General features: G+C 40.4%; 1 protein-coding gene across 1 annotated transcript in view; it reads left to right on the top strand.

The window, feature by feature from the left end:
* Positions 1-6,724, top strand: part of LOC147901203 (vacuolar-sorting protein BRO1-like) — a 29,251-nt gene extending 22,527 nt beyond the window's left edge. The window contains exons 5-7 of the mRNA XM_087375590.1: positions 4,732-4,780; positions 5,053-5,159; positions 5,634-6,724. Coding sequence (XP_087231716.1) covers positions 4,732-4,780; positions 5,053-5,159; positions 5,634-6,167 — 690 coding nt within the window. The 3' untranslated portion in view covers positions 6,168-6,724. The remainder of the gene's footprint in view (positions 1-4,731; positions 4,781-5,052; positions 5,160-5,633) is intronic.
* The last annotated feature ends 18,719 nt before the right edge of the window (positions 6,725-25,443 follow it).

The raw sequence follows: 25,443 nt of genomic DNA, 5'->3' as shown, positions 1-25,443 counted from the left end.
GCATTGCAGGAGCTCTGCCCTCTCGGCAGTCGTTCTAGAACCTAAAGCCCTGCGTTCCCATATTGCGTGCAGGATGTATATAATATCCTACCAAATGATGACGAGGGGCTGCCAAGGGAACTTGCTGGCCGACAAGTTACGACGGGCAATCCAGATATTCTAGTCAGTGATGCTGGATGTAGTCTCCCAAACACTATCCTCCAGCGAAGGCAAAGGGCGCATGCAAGATCTATCCTGAGAACTCGCGGGCCCTGGACCTTGTAGGCTAGAGAGGCGGGGTCAATAGAGAAGGCATATCAGCCACGTCGCCATCCCCCACGTGAAGTCTCGCTGCATCCTCCATGTGTTGGCCACAATTGGGAGGGTTCCCATATAGATCCTTTGCACTGCTGGGCAGCCCCAGAGAAAATGTGGGATTTTCTCCAAATCTCTGTCTGTGCAACAGTGGCATCTCCCATCTACCCACATCTGCTTGAGCTAAGGGCCAATGGGCAAGACTCTATGCACCACAATCCGGGGATTGCGGCGGCCACCTCGAAGAGGAAGAGGGAGGGAACAAGGGAGTAACCCTATTGAACTGAGCAAAAAGAGCAAAGGACTCCCCCTTGTGGCCACCTATGAACATTTGGTTGGCACTCCTTGCATACATAGCCGACACCCCTGTAATCCATCTATCTAAAAAGTCCACCATCCTTTGCATGGTGCCCTCACTCCACCCTATCATAAGCCTTCTTGAAATCTAGAAGAACGGTCGCAAGAGGCTGAGACTTCTCTCGAGCTCAATCAACTCGTCCCAAAAGGTGAAGATATTGTCCAAACTACTACGTTCCTAAATAAAGCATGTTTGTGTGTCGTGGATGATGTTGGCAACCACAAACTCAAGACCTTGGCTAGGATCTTGTAAGCGGCGTCCAACAAAGTGGCAGTTGCCACTGGTGGATGTTACACATGTCGCCCTACTTCGGGATCAAACAAATGCAGCCTGACTCAAAGACAGAGGGAGGGAGCTGGAGTCGAATATCTCCTAAAAAGCCAATCGATGGGGAGTGTGGATGTACTCCCAAAAGAACCTAAAGAAGGAAGGTGTCAAACCATCCTCTGCAAGACACTTCTGAGGCAAGAGACCCTTGAGGGCCTCCGAGAGCTCCTCATCGGGCGCCTCCAGCTGCCTGCTCATACTTTGAGCTACCACTAACAAGAATTGAGCCCAAACTCCCTCTTGGGTTGCAAGGACCTAGGGGACTCCTCCTCGGACTGGAACAACGTTTGATAGAAGTTTGTGGTCATCTATCGCATCTCTTGGGGGTTTGACTACATCTGCCCACTCCCATCCCTCAATCATTGAAGCCGTTCCCTGTTGAATGTGGGCCAATGGTCTGGAAAAACTGCCTAGCCATCTTGTCTCCTTGCTATACCCACCGAGCGCGGGAAGAGTGATAAGAGAACTCCACTTGACAAATCTGTGTGTCCTAGAGGTTGACCCTTGCGCGCTCATAACGGTTTGCCAGTTAGTGTGAGACTGGGTCTTGAGTTGCTCTATGGAAGCCAAATCCCATCTTAGTGCTCGGGAGCCTAAATCACAACTGCGGATTTCTATGACTTTGAAGGGGGTTTGGAAGGAGAATATTTGTTTTCTTGCAAGAGCGTGTGCCAAGGGCATGGCGGGTTTGATGCCGACCTTCTAAGACCACGACTTTACAAAGGAAACCTCTCCTCCAAGCTTGACTGCGTCTGTATAATGGCGAGAAACCTAATTGGTAAATAGGCGTGTTTCCATTAGTAATCCACAACTCCCTACGCTAGGGTCCCAGCCACTCCATCATATTGAACATATGATCCCTCATCATAAGATCAAAGAGTATTGGAGTCCACTTCTTCTCTCCTGTAGAAGTGAACATGAACCCTCAAAAAGGAGAAGAGGGGGAGCCAATTAGTCCAATAGAGACGCCCTTTTGGGGCTGCACTATCAAAACCGTCACCTCCAAGGCAGGGGGGGGTTAATCCTCTAGAACATCAAGGTAATTCCAAGGTCCAAGCGTCCATAACTCGTGCGGGAGGGGCTATCCTAGACGAGGCCTCGGACCTAGAAGCGGAGAAAAAGGGCCATTTCCTCTGATTGCCCCCTAGGAGTTGCGTCCTATGTCGGGAGAGGGCGGGTTGGGACTGGAAGGAAGAAGCTTGGGGCTGAGAGGGAGAAGTCTCAGCCCTTGCCCAAGGTCTCCAAAGAAGATTGGGACTTTGGGAGGGCAGGGTGAGAGGAGGAAGCAGGAGGGACTACTCCTGCAAGAGGGGAAGGATGGGGGGCGGAGAAGAGGACGATGAGGGCAGTTTGTGAGAATGACCACAGTGGTAGGGGCAGGGGGAGGCAGAGGAATGTAGGGGGGGGGGGGGGGGGGGGGGGGGGCCCTCCTATGGCCTGCCTTTGAGCAAGAGGTTGAGAGCTCCGAACCACTGCCTTTGGTGGATCTCCTGGGAGGTCAAAGAAGATCTCACTCTTAGGAGTCTGCGGACGTGCCATTAGTCTACTCCCTCTATGGCAACAAACTGCTGTCCAATCTGCCATCGCATGCTGTCTTAGTCTCACTCATTTACACGTATACAGTTCTTTGTGGCCCTCTTACCAAGATTCTCTCTCTCCACCCTCGTTGAAGCCGCATTGGAGGGATTCACCTAGGGGATTTGGGAGTCGGGACTTATGCTACTGTCTAGACGGACGTTACATTGTGTCTGTACAAGATTCCACCCCCTCTGCTGCCCCTAACGAGCCTGAGAAACAGGGGGAGCCCTACCCTTACCCCTGGGACGCCAGATGGCCCAATCTGCCTGAAACAAAGGCATTCACCTGAAATCCTAGAAACGTTGACCCTCTGTCGGAGTTCCCATCCGTCTAGAGTCTCGAGGAGGATCTCCTCAAAAAGAGTCTCAGGGTCCTCCATAATCACCCTGAGATGAGTTACGTACACCTTCGGGAGTCTCGGTAAAGTAGAGCGTGACTGGGAAACATGGCACATGATGAGTTGAGTCCATGTCGTCAATTGTGAGCCCATGGTACCAAGGAAGTAAGTAGACAAGGTGCGGGTTGAGGAAAATGGGGCTTTGCTCCACTAGGGCTAGGGTGGTCTGAGAGGAGCTCAACTGACGGATGAAAGACATCTCTCTCATAGATAACGACCTCCTGGATGTGGGCTGGTACCATCTAACGCTAAGCTCGCCTGGACCTGACTCCTCGTGGGTGTGAGTCCACCTATCCTCCCCACCAGAGCACTGTCTTGAAGTGACTATATTGCATTCTTCATGTGTTGCTTGTCCTCTGGAGAAAGAATAATCGCAATGGATATGGGAGTCGAGGGATCTGCCATGTGCTCGAGCCCCTCTTGCCAAACCAAGGGTCACCACCAAATTTTCCCTTTAGAGGTGCAAACAAAAACGATGCGCTTGCAAAAAAGGAAAAAAGGGGGACATAAAAGGGAAAAGAGAGGGCTAAAGAGGACCAAGTTCCTCTCAAGGGGCCAACCAAAGGCTCTGGTAGATAAGGAACTGCTCAAGGCTGGCCGGTTCACTAGAATAGAGCAGTGGAGCCAAGAAAGGGCTCGCAGCAAAGCAGGGAGGGCACTGGCCTTCAAACACTGCTCAGCTGAGCCAAGAAAACCCGCAAACCAGGCCAAAAGGAGCTCGGTCAGTGGGGACTGCTCCAAAACCAAGAGAGCAGGGGTGGGGTGCATAGTCACACAAGTCCTTAGGGCTGAGGTTTCAGTGTATGTCTCTTTCTGCAGTTGCGTTCCTCATTCTAAATGATTTCTTTCTCTTGGTAGGATTCTGCTGTTGTGTTATGTCATCACTTGGATCTTTAAGGTTTGGTTCAAAAGAATACATGGAAGATCATTTGGCAAGTCCATTAGGACCGAGTTAGCCATCTGCCTCAGCGAAGCAATAAAACAAAACATGTTGGTGTTGCTGCAAATGTGCAAATACTTTTGACTTGTGCCTGCTCTTGGCTGCTGGAGTCAGAATAAAATTGAGTATAGTTCAGACTCCGGAGCCTATGCAATGGATGGGGAAGTTTACTGCTCGTTTTTGCGATTCGGTTGTGAAGTCAAAACCGGTGATTGTGAGTGGATGTTGTGACGTCAAATACATCCATATGATTAGAAGTCTGCATGTAATTAAATTCAGGTGGAGGTTTGCAATAATGCTTGCCTATCTTATAGTTCTTCTCCTGGAAGATGTTGAGGGTGAGCGTGATCCCAATTTTTATACGTTATGTGATGTCCCTTCCAAGTTTGTCAGAAGTTCCAGCTAAGAGTGAGCTCTGCTACCTTCTGGTGTCTTGTGCAGAAGGAGAGGGGAGGGAAGTGGTTAGATAGAAATGCAGGAGAAAGGGGAAAGAGAGTGTTGTTTTCCTCCTTTGGAGGACGTGTATGTATGTGTGTGGACATGGATTGGGTCTTCCACTTCTTTTTTGGTATTTTGGTTTCAACCATCCAGTCACGGAGAATAAACCAACTCATAAGTCTTTTGAGGTGCCATAGCTTGTAAACAAAGTGGGTGGGTAAAAGAATGAGAACAGTCTGTTTCAATGTGTAGCTGCTACCTGTCTTTGTTGTTCTCATTTGAATAGTGAAGACTTGGGCTATAGTAGTGATGACACGTCCAATTTCAGTTAGTTGAGGGACTCTTTTCCAGATTCACATTCCAATCAGTTTGTAACTTTAGCTCGTGATTTTGATTCAGATGCAAAATGATACCTTTGCAGCAGTTTTCAATTTGGAGGATTTCAAAGGTAAGCTATACCATGTGGGATTTGAGGTGCATCTTCTTGTCTTTTATGTTTGGGGGTGCCTGAACGATGAGTTTTGCTGCTCGGTTTCACTTTCTTATATGGAAAGTACTAATCAAAACGCTGAGTCGTATTTTCCATGTTTTTGTGTTTAGATTGAAGACAAGCATTGAGGAATTGGGATTATGAGACGTTTGAAACAGTTGCTTCTTTTTTAATTTCATCATGATGCCGAAGTTTGATTAATGAAGAAATTGGTTTATGTTGGATTTAAGGCTCTAGGGATCGAGTTTTCAAGCAAATCAATGCTGCTGTGTCAAAATATCGTGAAATACGGGATAATATCAATGAAGCAGGCATCAAATTTTATGTGGCTCTTCAGGTTGCAATCTATCCAATTTCCCTGTATTCCTGTATCTTCCTGGAATTGTGCAGGCTTATATGGTTGCATTTAAAGTTACTACTGATGCTGAGTATGTGACATTCAGTTGTTTACTTTAAGCACCTGGATTGAGATAAGATGGTTCATTTCTTTTGCTTGCTAATATATGCTTGTGAGAGTGTTTTATGTCTCTGCACAGGCATAGCTGAAGCATTGTTTGAATTACGTTGCTTTCTTATTTACTTACTCCTGCTTCTTCGCCCAAATAATTTTGAAATTTGTGATAGTGATTTTAGGTCATTCCATTTTGTTCAAGGTAGCTTTTTCTGCTTCTATGCACACAGCATTTGTTGTTAGTTTCATGGTATTCGCGTTAGGTAACACATTATGTAGGTTTTTATATATGACCTATTGTGACTGCTGGTTGCTGACATCAGTCTGTTTTCGATGATATGTTGGCTTAAAAATTTTCAGGATGCAATCAATGATCTGAAGCAGCAATGCAGTGACTATGCAATGACACGTAGTAGGCAGACCCGTGACCTGATAGAGGAACTACAAAGGCATTTAGCAGGTTTTTCTTTCAGGGATTTTCTTTCTTCAATGAAGTATCCTTCTGTGAGTCAGAATAAAAGAGAAGCTCCTCGTGGTCCACCACCACAAAAGGCTCATCCTACGTACTATCCTGGCACACACCATCCTGGAGCTCCTCAATCCTACATGGCACCTGATCCTCCTCAAAGCTCCAATTCAGGTGGGCAGCAAATATCGTTACCTCCTTATTATGCTACCCCTATGCAGAACCAGGGCACAGCTCCTTCACATCCCCAAATTCCATCCCAGTCCATGCCAAATTATAATTTTAGCCAACCCCCATACCCTGGTTGGCACGGTCCATATTATAATGCTGCTTCTATGAATGCACAGTCTGGGTCTCCTCAACCTCCCCCATCACATCAGCCATCCTCGACAGGAACTTACTACCCTTCATCACAAGGAGATCATTAGAAATGAGACTCTTCATTTATGCTGTAGAGAATTGAATACACTTATGACCCTTTGGGCAGATATATGTCATACTATATTCCAGCCAGATATCAGGTATCTTTGTAAATGCCACAAATGATCTGAGTTTGAAACCCTCTATTTTGTATTCTATTTCTCTTAAAATGTTCAAAGAATTGATAGTCGTTTGAAAGAAGCAGGCTCATATTATAGTTGAAGTATTCTACTTGAGATTTGCAGACATCGAGGCTGTACGTGTTTTGCAAAATAGGGCAGGAAAGATTGGACACTCTGCAGATAGCAGACTTGCAGGAGGTTGAATCTTGCAGATTACTGAATCTTAAATAGCCTGTCAGGCAACCACTACATGAAATTCGAGTTTCAAATTGCCAAATCTTCCACTCTAAGTAGTATTTTTGACTCGAGAATTTCGTATGAGAAGTCGTATCCAATCATTGTCTGATTTCATAAGACACGTCTGAGCTGCATGCTTGCTATGAAGAAGGATTTAGGTAATCTGCACAGGGTTATCTGGCCTGTGAAATCATTAGAAGAAAAAATGGATACAAAATTCAAAGTTGACATGATAGTTGCAAGAGCAAGTAATTTTATATGATGGAAATGATCTGATTTGTTGAGCCATATTACATATGAAATGATGAAAGAATGCAAATATTGAAAATATTATATATGTGTGCTGGTGTTTTGTAAATAAAGTTTTAATATGGCTGAATGAACCATAAAATCTTTTCTATGCAAACTGTGCTCCCCATGTCTAGTTGAAACAAAAAGCACACATTTCAAGATCGAACAGTTACAGAAATTTGGTCACTTGCTGTTAAATTTGATCTCTTATCAATTCCAAAATTTGCTAAAAGATGACCATAAACTGACACTGGTGTCACTTCCACCTGGCTGCAGCTAGAAGTATACTAACTGACAGTGTAGACTTGGGGTAGGACGAGTTTAATTTACATCTTATAGGTAGGGCTTGGGCTATAATGGTTCAACCTACATCCTATGAGGCTGAGCATAGTTTTTGGAATAACAACCAGAAGTAGGAATGATATTCAACCTAGTAAATTTAATGTGTGATAGACAGGTGAGATTGTGCTTTCTGGTTTTTTCTTAGTGTATGAAAGCTATGAAGTCTCATTACTGGCTGGAAAATCAAATAAAACAGAGTAAACAAAGAGAAAAAACTATTGCACTAGGTTTTGGATGTGTAAAATGTTTGATTCGTCACAAGGTTGGTCCTTTTTTAGTGGTGGTTCTAAAAACCTTATGTGAGAACTTTCACGACCGTTTGAAACCCTAAGTGGATGTGTAAAATGTTTGATTCGTCACAAGGTTGGTCCTTTTTTAGTGGTGGTTCTAAAAACCTTATGTGTGAACTTTCACGACCATTTGAAACCCTAAGTGGTAACTTATGTGTGGATATTGACGAGAACACAAGTCTAATTAAAATATAATTTCTTCTTAGCGTCGGTTGTTTCGTTAATCTCCCCCTCTGCTCTTGCATTCATTAGCCCATTAGCCCCTTGCAGTTCACCAGTTCGTTAGCTCGGTAGCCCATCACAACCCAAAGCCCACCAGCCCGTTAACACCCCGTCAATGTAAGACCCATCAGCAGTAGCAATGCAAGTCTCGTCAACAAATCGTCACCAGCCCGTTAGCTCGTTAGCCTGTCATCCCGACAGCAACAGCCTATCCTTCGTCACCTAACCCCAAGCTGGACTGAAACCCCTAGCCCAGTTGGGGGTTAGCTGTTGCAGGAGGCATGGCTAGTCAAGAATGGACCAACCTCTCTTACCCCTCCTCATCCTTAAAAAACCCATCAAGTCCAACAGCTCCTTCCAGCAGGGCGAAATATGCCACAGTTGCAGCTCGAACACCCTCTCTTTATGCACATATATATGAGAGAGGAGGTCTTTTTGATCGCTCCTTTATTGGATATTATGAACATATTTTGTTCTTACAAGATCAGGTGAGAGTTGAGGACACAGTTGGCAGATGCTGTAGCTAGAATCCAGGTTCTTGAAGGACCTGTTGAGTAGGAGACAATTAATGAGGCTATAAAGTCTTGCAAGGATTTTCACCTACCCCTGGCTAGTCTCCACAATCAAGGATCTTGTTCAAACTGATGCAGACAGCGAAGCAAGAGGTAATTGTGGAGTTTGGAGCAAAGGTGAATAAAGCTGATATCCAAGAAGAGATTACGGAACATGAAATCAGACGGGATAATGTGTTAAAAATCAGAATTGGGGGACTCCTTGATGGATGGTACAATGAGGCGGATTCATTCAATGATACTTTAGCACATGTTAAAGCAGGCAATGCCTAACATTGACTGGACAGTAGACGAGGATGACAAGCCTGATAACTCTGAGGATGATGGTGAAGCTTTAGCAGTCCGTATTAGTTATCATAGAAGACCATGATGTTATTACATTTAACTCGTGAGATTTAAGACTCAAGATCCTACGACAATCCTACAAGTTGAAAGGAACTAAGCCATGGATAGCTAAGGAACTTACAAAAGCTCAATTGAAGGATAAAGCAATGGAGTTAGCCAAAGTTAAGGCTGCCAAGAAGGATGGAAAGTGGGCTGTTTACCGCGGAGGAATAGCTCTCATTAAGGAATTCAAATCAAAACCAAAAGACTCTCAGGCAATTATATATACGTTAGGATAGAAATTAGTTACTCTAAATTATTGGAGTTGCTTTATGCATTCCTTGGAGCTGCCATGTGCCCTCCCTAAGTTGTTGTATTGGATTGTTTTTTATCGTCCCATAGACCTTTGGTCTCCCATGGTCGCTAATAGACTTTCTTTCTTTCTTTTGGGTTAGTGGTAGGGGTGTTATTTTTGCTCTCTCTCTCTCTCTCTCTCTCTCTCTCTCAAGTTCGACACACCTATGCCCGCACAGATACTCAAGTTTGGCACACCGAAAGGGGTTATTGTGGCTTGTCAAGCTTAGAGTAGTTGCCAGGAGGGCACCACGGACGACTCCTCTAGATCTATCACGGGCTTCTTGCTTACACTGCCTAGTCCGTCACCCAACATACCTTGATGTTTCATGCCATGTCTGTGCTGCATTGTATTGTATGATATCGGATCAGATTGCATCTATTATGATGATGATGATGATGATGTCAGGAAGAACTATGACTATGGTGACATGTATGATGATGGCGTCGACTATGTCTACATAATTTTCTAGATGCTCGCTTAGTAGCTCCATCCTTTTGCTCATTGTATCAGGTTTTATATAGGTCTCATAGACCTGTCAGCAGTCTTTGGCAGACTTTAATAAGCTTTCTTTCTTTCTTTCTCTCTCTCTCTCTTTCTAATGTCTTCGAAAGACAGAAGGGTCTATGAGACTAAAAACCACTATATGAAATGAAAGATAAGGGGTGGGGCTACTAAAAGAAGGCTAATATAGCAATGCCTGGTGGTTTGGTAAAATCCTCCTTGAAATCTACATGTAGTGATTTCTCTCTCTCTCTCTCTCTCTCTCTCTCTCTCTCTCTCTCTCTCTCTCTCTCTCTCTCTCTCTCTCTCTCTCTCTCTCTCTCTCACGTGCACGCACTCACCTTCATATTTAGAACAATGGGCCTTCATGTGTTGACGGCAATTAATTGTCATGCAAGTTCTCTTCTCATATCTTAGAAGTAGTAAACAAGAAGTTGTATACCTTGCCTTAAACACCAATCACTTTGCTTATATAACAGTTGCAAAGATTAGGAAACACGCTTATTAATATGAGATCCAGATTGTTATGCACTAGCATCTTGCAACTTGCATCATAAGTTGGTTGATCATTTTCATGGAGTTGAGTTTACACAAGGAATGACAATGGCAGCTTGGTTTTAAAGAGTAGGTGAATCTTCATATTATTTGAGAGGAATTTATCACGGTATGACATGAAAATTTGTTACGATAGGTGCCATATGTGATCCTACATAATGATACTTGAAGAAGTCATGCCTTCCATGCATAATATTAGGAAATATGGCATTATAAGAGCCATCGGTTAGTGTGAATTGTATAAATTTTTCTCAAGCGAGGTGTTGGAGATCCATGCACATGGATCTCCAATATGTCGCTTGCCTGTGGATAACTTGAATAAGGTTGCCATAAGTGGGCTTGCATGGACATGGAAAGGGATGCTTAAAGTGGTCCCTTGAGTTAGCCAATAGATCAATGTTGAAGTTGGTCATCTCAATTGTATGAGAAATTGTAAGGTTTGTTCCTAGATCTATCTTTACCTACGAAACGTCCCACCTTATGCTAGTGAAACAATGTTTGTTCCTAGAACTATCTTTTACCAGCTAGAACTATCTTTTACCAACTAGTGAAAGTCTTCTTCTAATTGAAACAATGTTATGAGGGCATTTGCTAGATATGATAGTTGCAAAACTAATGCATGTTAAAAATTTGTACCAAATGGTCATAACATTTGTCTTCCTAGATGAAGGACTTGAAGAAGGGCAAACATTAAGCATGTGCCTATAGAAAGAGGGCCTAACTCCACTCAACTCCATAGTAACCTTTGAAGTCTTAAGGGAGCACGTAGTCATTGGAATACCTTCCTATGTACTCTTGAGGGAGCATGTAGTAATTGGAATACTGTTGTATCTTAATAATTCTAATGCGACTATCCACTTCGATTGTGTAGCTTACATGAATATGATTTCAGCATCTCACGAGTCTCTTATACACATGAATCGTCTTCTATCTTGATCTTTTGGTGGCCTCTCATGTATGCTTCCACAATGGTTAAGCGCACCAGTTGGGTTGCTAAGCAAAGCTTATAAAATTGGAAACACTAGACTCTAATAATGCTAGATAGTTGCTCTAGATATCTTGGTAGCATTTCTAATTAGCTAAGTAGTAGTGAAAAAATAGGAAAAGCTATTAGAAATTAGAAACACACTACTCATAGTAATGCTAGATAGTTGTTCTAGATAGCTAGTTGGCAATTCTAAATAGCTAAGTAGTATTGAAAAAATAGTAATAATTATTAGAAAGCTTGTAAGTAGTTGAAAAGTAATTCTAGCAATGCTAGATAGCTCACTACAGTTGCTTTATATGATAGTTGCAAAACTAATGCATGTTAAAATATTGTACCAAATGGTCATAAAGTTTGCCTTCCTAGATAAAGGCCTTGCAAAAGAGGAAAACATCAAGCCTGTGCCTATAGAAAGAGTGCCTAACTCCACTCAACTCCATAGTAACCCTTGAAGTCTTAAGGGAGCATGTAGTAGTTGGAATTCCTTTGTGTCTTTACAATTCTAATGCGACTATCCACTTCGGTTGTCTCAGCTTACATGAATATGATTTGAGCATCTCATGAGTCTCTTATACACATAAATCATCTTCTATATTGATCTTTCGTGGCCTCTCATATATGCTTCCACAATGGTCGAATGCACTTAACTTTAACACTAGACTCTAGTAATGCTAGATAGTTGTTCTAGATAGCTAGTTAGGATTTCTAAACAGCTAAGTAGTAGTGAAAAAGTAGCAAGTAATAATTATTGTAAGAAATTTTAGATAGTTGAAAAGTAATTCTAGCAATGCTAGATAGCTCACTATAGTGCTACATAGCTTAGCTAAATAGTTTCAATAGCTGACTAGTAGCACTAAGTAACTAACTAGCATTGCTAGACAACTAACCAATAGCATTGATAATTAGCTAGCATTGCTACTAGTAGCAATTCTATATAGCCAGGTAATAATCTTCCTAAGGTCGATAGTCATACCTAGCTTTCTAATAGTTCAAACTAGTAGTGCTATGTAAAAAACTAGATGGCAAGCTAGCTTTATGATAGTTAGGAAACTCACGGTTTTCACTATGTAGCTAAATTTCTAGATGCATTAGGAAAGAGGGAGCTCATTTTGGGGCCCTGTAAAAAATTCGTTATTTTCTATTTTATCTCTCCTCTACAATGTGGAGAAAGCAATAAAATAGGGATATATGTCAGTTCAGGACTACAAGTGTGTTAGTCCAAGGAGGAATAAAGAAGTCCTTTTAAATAACTGAGAAGACACTGCATTAAACTCTCCATATAGATTCCGCATATCTTTTGACAGCATTCCGGCGGCTTCTCATAAAGAACCCATCACTAATTTATTTTTTCAAATATTTGAATGATTACTGCGAAAGATTAACGATGAGATTTATAAAAAGCAGACGGGATGAAGAACCAAACCTCACGAAATGGCTGCGTGCAACCATAGTGCTGAAGAAGAATCTCAAAAGAAGCGACTACACCATTTTGGAAGAACAATATGCACCACTACAGAAAACAGGAAAGGTTCTGCTTCTAAATGCTGAGTGAAAGGAAAACATGAGAAGAGCTGGCTCCCAACATATCGTCTTATGGTGCGAGACGAACATATTTATTTACAGAAAATGCCCATTGAGAAATTCAAGCCCTCCATTTTCTAATTCGACAACGCTATTGAGGTTTGTCGGTGACAGGAACAATGGATTGTATGGATATATTTTGACTCAACATTCAAATGTACAAGACATTGAATGTCCGAGAAAGAATGGAGAAGACGCAAGAAATATCGATAAATTCAGACTTAAAAGAGCAGCTGCTGCTGTAGAGGGAAATCAAAGAGCATTCAAAGACAAAGAATGAGCTACGAAGAGCAAGAATGAAAAAAACAGTTCTTGGAGGCATACAACGAAGCAAGAGAATTCAAAACATTGCAGAGTTGAAAGCTGGCACTGGAGGATGTAAGCACAGAGTACAAAAAGCAAGGTAAGAGCACATCTTGTTTGGCCATTATATTTGTATATATGTGTCTTTCTTGCAAGCAAATCTGTGATATTGCAAAGTGTACTTGTTGTAGGGAAATTTTGAGACCTCAGAAAGAAAACATTGATCCTAATTTAATTCCCGTCAAACAAATGAAGGGTTTAGTCTCCATTATTTTTGCAAAGAACATGATCAAGGAAAAAAAGTTTAAGAAGGTAAAAAGTGAAGTTCTTGAAGACTTTGTATCAGAAAGTAGAGTTGATGTCACTAAAATTCAAGAGGCTCTTGATGTGAGCAGAGTGAAAAAAAAAGGATATGCTTCAATTTTTAAAGTTGTGTCATCAACATTAAAAGATCAATGGATAAAATGTGTGTTGTTACCAACACCAGCACAAGTGTGGAAGGAACGAGGTCTTCTCAACCAAGAAATTGATAAGTTCATTGGATAGTACTTTCATATTGAAAGTGTATATGAAAGTGAAAAGGGAAGCACTACATATAATGCTTAGAATAATATTTTTGTAGATCTTGAGCAACTACAAGTATCACATTTGAAGAATGTAAAGGAGTTTTGAAGTTTGTTGTGAAGCTAGATGAGTGTGAAATTGTCAAGGAAAAAAAGATAGAGAGAGTTTCTATCACTTTGATGAATCAATCAATCAATCACAAAGTCTAGCTCAAAGTACTTCAGTGTCCAATCGAAATAGTACATATGGTGGTTGGGCTCATTTGAGGTATGTAAACTATCACCTTCCAAATTAGTCTTTGCTCAAAATGTTATAAATTTTATATAACATATCTTGCAAACCTATGGTTTTAAATGACAGGTGAAGACTGAGGACCATGCAATACTTTACTTGGTACTTTATCAAACAGATATACCATAAATTATAAAAAGTCAAGTTTAAGGATGTCATCTTCATGTTCTAGGGAAGGGCGATTTTCAAATTGAATGGCATATGACTGGTGACCTAAAGACACTGAAGTGTATGTTCAATATAAGCAAAGGGGGTAACTCAAAGTCTCCTTGCTTGTACTTCAACAAACTAGCACATGTCTTAGATTCTAAATGGTGGAAAAGAGCACCCAAAAGAGATAAAGTAGATAAAAATTTCAAAGCAGTTCTTGAGATCCCATCACACAATGTTCACATTTGTACATTGCATGCATCATGTAGGATCATTGAGAAACTAGTTTTTCTACATATTGGATTTGCATTGAAACTTCACCCGCAAGTAGAAGAAAAGAGGCACTACAATCATTAGAATCAGTGCTATCAAAAATTGGTCTCCATGGAGGAGATGTACATATTACAAAGGATCGTAAAAAAACTACAAATGGAAAAGATGTCCTTATCAAGTCATCTATTGGTGGAGTAAAGGCTAGAAGATTTTTGTCTCATCCAGAGAAAAGAAAAATAAATGGCAATAAAACAACATACGTATCAAAGGATAAAGTATAACTTGTGGAGAAAAGTACACAATGCTGTCAAAGATCATTAGGCAGACGGATTGGCAAGAGATGTCAAGGAAAAAGTGTGAAAATCCTTAGATAAGCTTTTTGTTTTTTGTGACCAAGCTACCTAGAGCAAGAATGATCAACAAGCATTTGAAGAAGCGATAAAGAGTTTTGGAAAGGCAATGAATGAGGCTTGGACAACATGTAACATCACTCACTACACGGTAAGAGCAATATCTTGTTTTTGTGCATGTATTTTTTTAAAGCAAACAATATTATTTTTATGTATTTCTAATGCCCACTTGCCTATGTATCAAAACAACATATAATCTACAATCACCTTCCTTTCTTTGCAAAAAAATGCAGATGCCTTGCAATTTGGTCCATACAAGGAATGGAGAAATCACACTAAACATTTTGGAGGAAAACAGAAAGCCAATAGTTTAAAAGAAGTCTTTTAGTGGTTCTATCGAGGAATACTACAAAGGATTCAAGCCAAGAAGAAAGTGAATACATCACAGGTTAAGTTAGCTTTCAGATTGACTCAAAAGGAAAGAAGGAGGCAGATTTTGGAGAACTCAAATGTAGCATAGAGACATGCTCAGTGGAGGCACTCAAAGATATTTGTAAACCACAAATGGGTAGATAGAAGGAGGATAGAAGCTAAGTGCTAAATATTTTTCCTCAATAGGTGTCATTTAATGTAACAATTTTTTTTTTGCAATGAATAATGACTTGGATCTTTCATTCATAAGAAGATAGGACTTATTGTGTCATTGCTTGCAGAGGTGCAAAAAGGCAGGGATGATGGCAGTGATGATGATGTTGTCCAGATTTAGATAAGGATGTGGTGTTGGAGAAAAGGAAAGAAGATCAAAACTGTTGGAGGGATGGAGAAAAGTGAAGATGGCATAGTTATCTATGCAAGTCACATCAGTCATGTCAGCCACACGTGCAAAAAACAGTCTTGTAGGTATGTGCGCATTTAATTACCAATCATTGCTTGCACATATTTCGAGACCAAGCCGCCACTAAGTAGAGTTAACCTTCTCTTTTCTTCTCTATCTCGAGTTTCAGTTGCCTCTTACTATCTTGTGCTATCCAACCTCACCAGCTTCATCACACAGACCCAGTGCAGCTCCAACTCCATCCTGAACTATCACCTGGACCTATCTGTAAAATCAGGAGACACAAGCCAAGGTAAGCAATCTGTCACCCATCAAGCTCATATTACCTTCATTAACTATAAGGGAGTCATTGTATTCTGCCTATTGTTAAGGTGAAATGGCCTTTCTCTAGCTTTTTCTCAAAGATGCTATATGACTTGGTTCTATTAAGCACATCTCATCTACATTCAAGAGTATGCTACATCAAATTTAGGAGGATGCTACATCAAACTTATTTGTTAGAGCATGATGTAGAGAAATTTGCACTAAAACGCGATTTCATCAATTTCTTCATATCTTTACTCTAAATTGCATTTTCCAGCAAATGTTTGCCTGGATTATTTCTTTGTTATGTTTGGATTTATCTTAGCAGAAGAAAACATCTGCATTCTAGAGTATGTTACATCAAAATTAGGAGTATGTTGCTAGAGTATGTTGTAGATAGATTTGCTCTAAAACGTGATTTCGTCAATTTCCTTAAATCTTTGCTCCAAATCGCGTTTTTAAGAAAATGTTTGGGTGTCTTATTTCTTTGTTATGTTTGGATTTATGTTTAAGAGAAGACAACAATAGAGTATGGCAAGAACAAAAGAAACAACCAGGAAGGAAGGTAAGGGACCTGACATTGTAGAGGTTGCCACAGCTCCATCAAGATCAAAATCCTCAAAGAAGGGAAAGCCTATGCATATGCTAGCAAGGAACATGAAGAAAAGAGTGAGCCAAGGTAGATCTATCTTGAAGGAGATTAAGAAGGCCTAGAAAGCCATAATATGCATCACTTGGAACATTGACTTCAGATGGCAAAGGACTACACTTCTTGCTCTCCAAGAAGCTGCTGAAGAGTGGCTTATAGAGTTTTTCCAAGACACAATGCTGGTAGCACCACATGCACATAGGGTGACTATAATGAAAAAATATATCCAAATATTTCCAAGACACAATGCTGGTAGCACCACATGCACACAGGGTGACTATAATGAAAAAATATATCCAAACACTTATAAGGGTCAGGTATAGATATGACAAGATCCTTAATGTAGAGGATTGGGTTGATCTTAAAATGAGAGGTATCCTATTGATACCTCCAGCCAAGAAACGTAAAGCAGATGTAGTAAATATAATAGAGGTCACCCACCAACATGAGACTAGAGGCAAAGTTGCATATGAAGAGGAGCGAGTTAAAGAAACATTGTCTGTCTTGGAATCCCAGACATTACTAAGCTACTACAACTTGGACCAAGGATCAGAATATCTATAAAGACTGTGAATGATGATATGAGCTGGGATTTGACACAGGATTGCATAAGTGCTTTAGCACATAAAGAAAACCACGTCACTTGCACAATCATGCTTGCACCTCTATATTAAGTATATCTTTCAAGGCCAATTGTTTTTATGTCTTTGTAGCAGTCACTTTTTCATAGGCTAAGTGAAGTGATTTTTTGTAGTTTTTTGAAAAGTGAGAACCACCAAAGCCTTCAGCACATTGTATATATAGTTGATCCAGCTATTTCATTCAAGTTGAAGGATAAAAAGACATCAACAAAAAGCATTTCCAAGTGGTTTCTTTTTTGCAATCTCGATGTGGTTGATATGCTTCTCCTCCCATATTGTTCAGAGTCTCTATTCCCTGACCTTTTCGACTAATACCCTCTATTGACAAAATCTTGATATGTTCAAATTGTATTGGCACCCTCTTGGGCAAATCCACTCATGTTTATTGTTTTTCTTGCAGCAATCACTAGAGTTTGGTGCATATAGACATACAACAAAAGTTATGCTATACCTTCAACTTCTTAAAAGGCACCCACCAGGATTTAGAATTGTAAGTCAGTCTTCCACATACTTTTTTTGCAAAACGCATTTTCAATGTTTTCTCTTGAAAAGACAACCACATCGCTTTCACATGCAGAAGCATGAATTTTATATTTTATTGCCCAATTTAATTTAACAGTATACATTCCCTCAACCTTCATTCCCATTGCAGCTGCCTCAAAAGACTACTGGATGCACTAGACCTCCGTAATTCGAATTTAAAGATGTTAGATTTAGTTCAACCAATGTCATTTTGCAAGTATAGTAATCATAGTTACTTATCTGTATCTCTCTCTTATTTTGGCACTCTTTGTAGTCCAATATACATCTTAGCATTCTATTTTGATAAAACAGACACCACAACAAGAGGATCCTTTCTCTTATGGATGGAGGACTCTAATAAGTGTAAAATATATGATGGACACATACTTTTCAGAGATACAACCTAAATTTGTAAGCACCTTTTTTGCATACTATTTAAGAAGTTCCAAATTCAATGCATTGGTACAAAAACATTTAAAAATACTTTGTTTCTATTTGCACATGAAAGATGATAGTTTTGGCTTTGAATATGTAAATAGCTTCAGAGCAAAGACAATTTTGAAGCTGTTAGAGGTCTCTTCCCCTTCTCCAGCACCGAACCAAACATTCCATATAGGAGAGGGATCAAAAGGCCTTGAAGATCTTGGGGTTGGCCAACAAAAATGTCCCTGCTACTAGCAATCTAGAAGAAATCCTAGAAGGTGTTGATGTTGATGACCTGCTGGAACAATTCTCAAAGGATGTCGAAGGAGAAGCCGCAGTTGATTCTTTCTATGCAGACCTTCCATGGTCACAAAATTGGACACATGAGATCAGTGAGGCAGGTCTTTGTGGCAAAGAGATACTTTGTACTTCCACATCTTTGCCAAGTAGAGCAACATATTGTTTCCTAGTGGCACGGCCATAGTTTTTGGTTGCCATTTGAAATCCTCACTCTAATACCTGCAAAGTCAAAGAAACACATAGCAAAATAGTTAGACATTATACTTTATCAATCTGAAGTATTTTTCCCAAAGTAATCAACGTTTTAAAAAAAACTAAACGAAACTGAGAACAAGCGAATGAAAGGTGAACGGAGCTTATTGTCTTGAAAGTTTAAGAGCATCACAACAACAATAATGCAGAAAGGGATGCTTGTCTTGAAAGTTGTGTTGGTCTTCTCCTCATTGGTTGAGAGACATTTTTCCCAAACCCTAAAAGGCCCCAAAATGAGCTCTTTTTCCTAATGACATGTTAGATATGGCTGATGTGGGTTGCTAGTGCTAGGGAGATCATTGATGTTTTGTTTTCAAAATGGTGGGATATGTACATTGGACCGCCTTAGATGAAGGTATTCTTGGGTATCCATCATGGCTTATCCCATGTACTTTGTCTCATAAGAATTAGCGTAACATCTTACATACAGTGGTGCATGGTCCCGATTCATTTTTGTACTTAAATTTCTATTGAAAAGATCTACTTTATGAAAATATCCTTCCAAAACCAAAAGATGATACTACCCTTTTGAAATAAAGAGTTTATTTACTTACACTATCATTTTGTACTAATAATGCAAAAACTAAGAAAGATAATTCTTACATTACTCTATATTGCAAAAATCCTACTATAAATTTTTATTTTTAAGAATCCTCATTTCAAAGTTTAACTTTTCCTTAACTTATAAATAACTTAAATAAACAAAAATCATTTAAATCCATGGATAAACTATATATATATATATATATATATATACATAGTTAATGTCCATCCATGAGATTAATTTACCATAAGAGTCCTCTAAAATCTCCAAGACCTGATAACGGTGTTAATAAACACCTTTCAGAGTTTCGAAACTCTAAATCTCCAAGAGCTAATAATGGTGCCAATAAACACCTTTCATAGTTTCAAAAAGCAAAAATGGTATAATCTCAAAAAACTTTATAATGGTGCCAATAAACACCTTGCATTAGTTACAATGGTTTTTTAAGCACACACCTTTAAATGACGCATCTTGATGGAGGGGGAAAGAGAGGGAAAGAAGTAAAAGAGAGAGGAAGGGGGAGAGAGATGGAATGGAGGGGGAAAGGAGAGAGAGAGAGAGAGAGAGAGAGAGAGAGAGAGAGAGAGAGAACGGGGGGGAGGGGAAGACAGAGGAGAGAGGAGAGGAAGGGAAAGGGGGAGAGGAAAGGGAAAGAGAGAATGGAGGAGATGTCTCTTGCATTGCCGCCATGGCAGCAAGAATTTTAACAAAAAAAAGAAGGAAGGGGAATGGGAGAGGGAAAGGGAGAGGGAAAGGGAGGGGAGAAATAAAATTTTTAAAACAAATTTAATTAGATAAGAGGAGAAAGCTGGGTGACGGGGATGGGGGGTAGAGATCGCCCTCAAGGTCGGTGAGAGTCAATGATTAGATAAGAGGAGAGAGGTGGGTGAGAGTCAATATATAGCCCTCAAGGAATTCAAACTTCCCGCTCTAGAATTGAAACTTCCCGCTCCTTCTCTCCCCCCCCCCACCTCTCTCTCTCTCTCTCTCCTCCCCCCCCCCTTCCCCTTCCCCTCCCCCATTCTCCCTCCCCCCCCTCCCCCCTTTCCCCTTTCCGCTCCCCTTTTCCCCCCCCTTTCCCCTTTCCCTCTCCCCCCTTCCCCCATTTCCCCCATCCCCCCTTCCCCTCCCCCCTCCCCCCTTTCCCCCTTCCCCTCCCCCCATTCCCCCCTTTCCTCCATTCCCCCTTCCCTCTCCCCCCATTCCCCCATCCCCCCCCCCCCACTTTCCCCTCCCACCTTTCTCCTTTTGCCCCCTCCCCCCTTTTATACCTCCCACCTCCCCTCCCCCCTCCCCCCCTCTCCCCTTCCCCCACCTCCCCTTTCCCCCCCTTCCCCCTCCCCCCCCCCCCACTTTTCATCCCCCTTTTCCCTTCCCTCCCTCCACTCTCCTTACTTTCCTTGCCAATGCGACAGTACTTCCTTCTGTTCCCCTCTACCATTCCATAATTCCCTTTTTTCCTAACTTTCCAAGGTAAATTTTTAAGAGCGAATATTTGCCCAAAGGCGAATCTAGGAGCTCCTCCAAACTACTTTAGCTAATATTTCAATCATGAAATTTGATGAAATTGCCCAAAAATTAACATAACTTCCTCATATGAGACCCAAATTTAGCCCTCCAAGTACTCAAATCGATTGGCATAAGCCATCTAGAGTCATGTATATGGTTAGAATTTTCAAATTCTAGCTTATAGAAAGCATGTGCAAAGTATTGTGCCCATCAAGTATGAGCGTATTTGAACAACAAACCTCAGATACTCATAACACTTGGTGAAAAATGGTGTTTGTGGGTGAGTTTGACCATCCAAAGCATATCCGATGGGCATGATAATTTGCATGCACATCAACATAGGTTGGATTCACATGTGTAAAGTATCATGCCCATCAAGTATGAGCACATTCTTATGACACAACTCAGATAGTTTCTTTTGGCGGTTGTGCATATTACTTGGTGAAAAACGGGGTTTGTGGCAACATTGGCCATCCAAAGCAGCGATGGGCATGATAATTTTTACATGCATCCAAATATGAAAGATTTATTCCTACACACAATATCATGTCCATCGGGTATGTGCGCACTCAAATAACACACCTCAGAGCATGTTTTTTGGCGATTGTGCATGACACTTAGTGAAAAATAGGGTTTGTGGCAAGTTTGACCATACAAAGCATATCTGATGGGCACGATACTTTGCACAGGACTCAAAAAAGGTGAAATAGACATGAGTACAAGGTATCATTCCCATCCGGTATGTGCGCACTTGAATAACACACCTCAAATACTATTTTTTGGCGGTTGTGCATAATACTTGATGAAAAATTGGGTTTGTGCTGCTTTGACCATCCAAAGCATATACGATGGGCATGATACTTTGCGCGCACCTCAACATAGTTTGGATTGACATGTGTGCAAAGTATCGTGCCCATCGGGTATGAGTGCATTTGAGTACACACCTCAGATATTATTCTTTGGCAAAAAATGGGGTTTGTGGCATGTTTGACCATCCAAAGCATATCCAATGGACACGATATTTTTCATTCACCTCTAATTAGATTATATTAACATGTGTGCAAAGCATTTTTCCCATCGGCTATGAGAGCATTTGAATAATACACCTCAGATATTATTTTTTGGCAGTTGTGCATAACACTTGGTGAAAAACGGAGTTTGTGGCACGTTTGACCATCCAAAGCAAGTCTGATGGGCATGATATTTTGCACGTGACTCAACATAGATTTTATTGATGTGTGTGCATAGTATCATGACCATCGAGTATGAGTGCATTCAAATGACACACCTCAGATACATATGACACACATCGGTTGTGCATAACACTTAGTGAAAAATGAGGTTTCAGGCAACTTTGACTATCTAGAGCATATCTGATGGGCACGATAATTTGCACACAGATCAAAATAGGTTGTATTTACACATGTGCAAAGTATCATGCCCATCAGGTGTGTGTACATTTGAATAACACACCCAAAGCATGTTTTTTGGTGGTCGTGCTTGACAGTTAGTGAAAAATAGGGTTTGTGGTAAGTTTGACCATCCAAAGCATATCCGATGACGATACTTTGCACAAGACTCAACTAAGATGAGTGAAAGGTATCGTGCCCATCTAGTATGTGCGCACTTAAATAACACATCTCAAATACTATTTTTTGGCGGTCGTGCATAATACTTGATGAAAAACTGGGTTTGTGCCGACTTTGACCATCCAAAGCATATCCGATGGACACAATACTTTGCACGCACCTCAAAATAGATTTTATTAAAGTGTGTGAAAAGTATTGTGCCCATTGGGTATGAGTGCATTTGAATAACACACCTCAGATACAATTCTCTGGTAGTTGTGCATAACACTTGGTGAAAAATGGGAATTGTGGCGAGTTTTACCATCCAAAGCATATCTGATGGACACGATATTTTTCATGCATCTCTAATTAAGTTATATTAACACGTGTTCAAAGCATCGTTTCCATCAGCTACTATGAGAATATTCAAATAATACACCTTAGATACTATTTTTTGGTGATTGTGCGCATAACACTTGTTGAAAAATGAAGTTTGTGGCATGTTTGACCATCGAAAGCATATCCAATGGGCACGATATTTTGTATGTTCCTCAACATATATTATATTAATGTGTATTCAAAGTATAGTGCCCATCGGATATGAGTGCATTCAAATGACACACCTTAGATACTACTTTTTGGCTATTGTGCATAACTCTTGGTGAAAAACGGGGTTTGTGGCAACTTTGACCATCCAGAGCATATCTAATGGGCACGATACTTTGCATACAGATCAACATAGGTTGTATTGATGCACGTACAAAGTATCGTGCTCGTCAGGTATGTGTGATTTGAATAACACACTTCAGAGCTTGTTTTTTAGTGGTTGTGCTTAACACTTGGTGAAAAATGAGGTTTGTGGTGAGTTTGACCATCCAAAGCATATCTGATGGGCATGATATGTTTCGAATTTCTCAAAATATATTAGATTGACTTGTATCAATAGTATCGGGCTGATTGGGTATCTGCATGTTTGAATAACACACCTCAAATACTATTTTTTGGCGGTTGTGCATAACACTTGATGTAAAACGGGATTTGTGACCACTTTGACCATTCAGAGCATATAAGATGGGCAATATACTTTGCACACAGCTCAAAATAGGTTGTATTGATGAACTTGCAAAGCATCATGCATATCGGGTATGTGCACATTAGAATAACACACCTCCAAGCGTGTTTTTTTAAGGTTGTGCATAACACTTAGTAAAAAATGGAGTTTGTGGTGCGTTTGACCATCCAAAGCATATTCGATGGGCATGATACTTTGCAAAGACCTAAAAATAGGTTGGATTGACATGAATGCAAAGTATCATGTCCATCTAGTATGTGTGTGTTCGAATAACACACCTTAAACTCTATTTTTTGGCAGTTCTGCATAACACTTGATGAAAAATACAGTTTGTGGCAACTTTCACCATCCAAAGCATATCCAATGGGCATGACACTTTGCACACAACTCAAAATAGGTTGGATTTATGCATGTGCAAATTATCGTGCCCATCGGGTATGAACACATTTGAATAACATACCTCAAATACTATTCTTTGGCAGGAAAAACGATGGGTTCATGGTGCGTTTAACCATCCAATGCATATCTGATGGGCAAGATATTTTGCACGCACCTCAAAATAGGTTTAATTCACACTTGTGCAAAGCATCATATGATATGGGTATGAGCACATTCGAATAATACAGCTCAGGTACTATTTCTTGGCAGTTGTGCATAACACTTAGTGAAAAATGGTATTTGTGGTGCGTTTGACCATCCAAAGCATATCCGATGGGCATGATTATTTGCACACACCTCAACATAATTTTTATTGACGTGTGTGCAAAGTATCGTGACCATTGGGTATGAGTGCATTCAAATGACACACCTTAGATACTATTTTTTTGCGGTTGTGCATAACACTTGGTGAAAAACGGGGTTTGTGGTGACTTTGATCATCTAGAGCATATTTACTGGGCATGATACTTTGGAAATAGCTCAAAATAGATTAGATTTATACAAATTCAAAGTATCGTGCCCGTCGGGTATTTGCGTGTTCGAATAACACACCTCAGAGCATGTTTTTTTGTGGTTGTGCATAACACTTGGTGAAAAATGGAGTTTGTGGCACGTTTAACCATCCAAAGCATATTCGATGGGCATGATACTTTGTACAGGCCTCAACATAGGTTTTATTGACATAATTGAAGACAATTGTGTCCATTGGGTATGTGCACGTATGAATAATTAATACATCTTAAAAAAAACCTTTGTAACTATTTGCAAGGTGTTTATAAAGTTCTTTGAGATTATACCGATGTTGCTTTCTGAAACTTTGAAAGGTGTTTATTGGCACCATTATTAAGTCTTGGCGATTTTAGAATTCCAAAACTCTAAAAGGTGTTTATTTTAACACCGTTATTAAGTCTTGGAGATTTTAGAAAACTCTAATGGAAAATTAATCTCATGCATGGACCTTAACTATATAAATATAAACATAAACATAAATAAATAAATATTATATATATATAATATTTTCATGGTTTTGTGTATATTTAAATTATTAATAAGTTAAGAGAAAGTTAGTTCTTAAAAGAGGATTGAATTTCTTTAAAATAAATATTTATACTAGGAATTTTGCAATACGAATTATGTTTTCTAGTTTTTGCATTATTAGTCCAAAATAATAGTGGGAGTAAATATAATTTTTATTCAGAAAGGATAGTGTCAAAAAGTAAACTTTTGATTTGGGAGGGGTAATCAAAACTCGCCCAAGATGGCCCACCTCCTTTGAATGCCATTTGGGGCTAATGTGGAGAAGGTGCACATGGGAGGAGGGTTAAGCATGGGTTAAGGAGGCGGGAGCAGGGTGGATGGTTTGGGTGGTCCCTATTGTAAGGGGAACAACCTAAAAGGGCTCTTTCTAGGCCTTACCACCCTCCATCTCAACATACCATCGTCCCACACCTTGGAGCACTCTCATTGGTACACCTCAGTCCTTCCCTAATATCCTTGAAATTAGGAAACACTAATTGAAGGCCCTTTTGAGACCCCATTTCTCCACTGATGATTATTGTGAAATTTATTTTTTAGAAATGATAGTGCCAAAAAGTAAACTTTTGATTCTCGAATGACATTTTCATATAGTAAACTTTTCATTTGGGAAGGATTTTTAGGATTAGTCCAAACGTAGACATGAGTCCAAAATTAATGAAATAAGTGTTAGTTGCTAGTAGGTGTGCTATTGCTGACGGGCAGTGGCTTTGTTTCAGTTGGAAAGGCAGTGTCTTTCATGACTTGAAATCACAAAGAGAGGCTTCACAAACTCATTGTTCAGAGCCATTCGATTATGGCGAGCTTGTGGCACGATGACTAAGCTTTGCAACCTAGCATATGCGCACACCTCGTGTAGTTGCATGTTAAGCCCAAAAAAAT

Source organism: Dipteris shenzhenensis, chromosome 6 (genome assembly GCF_047967505.1).
Source record: "Dipteris shenzhenensis isolate YYH24624 ecotype China chromosome 6, Dip_SZ_1.0, whole genome shotgun sequence".
NCBI classification, from domain to species: Eukaryota; Viridiplantae; Streptophyta; class Polypodiopsida; order Gleicheniales; family Dipteridaceae; genus Dipteris; species Dipteris shenzhenensis.
Note: the sequence above shows the minus strand (reverse complement) of the source record. Positions and strands in the feature narration are given on the sequence as shown.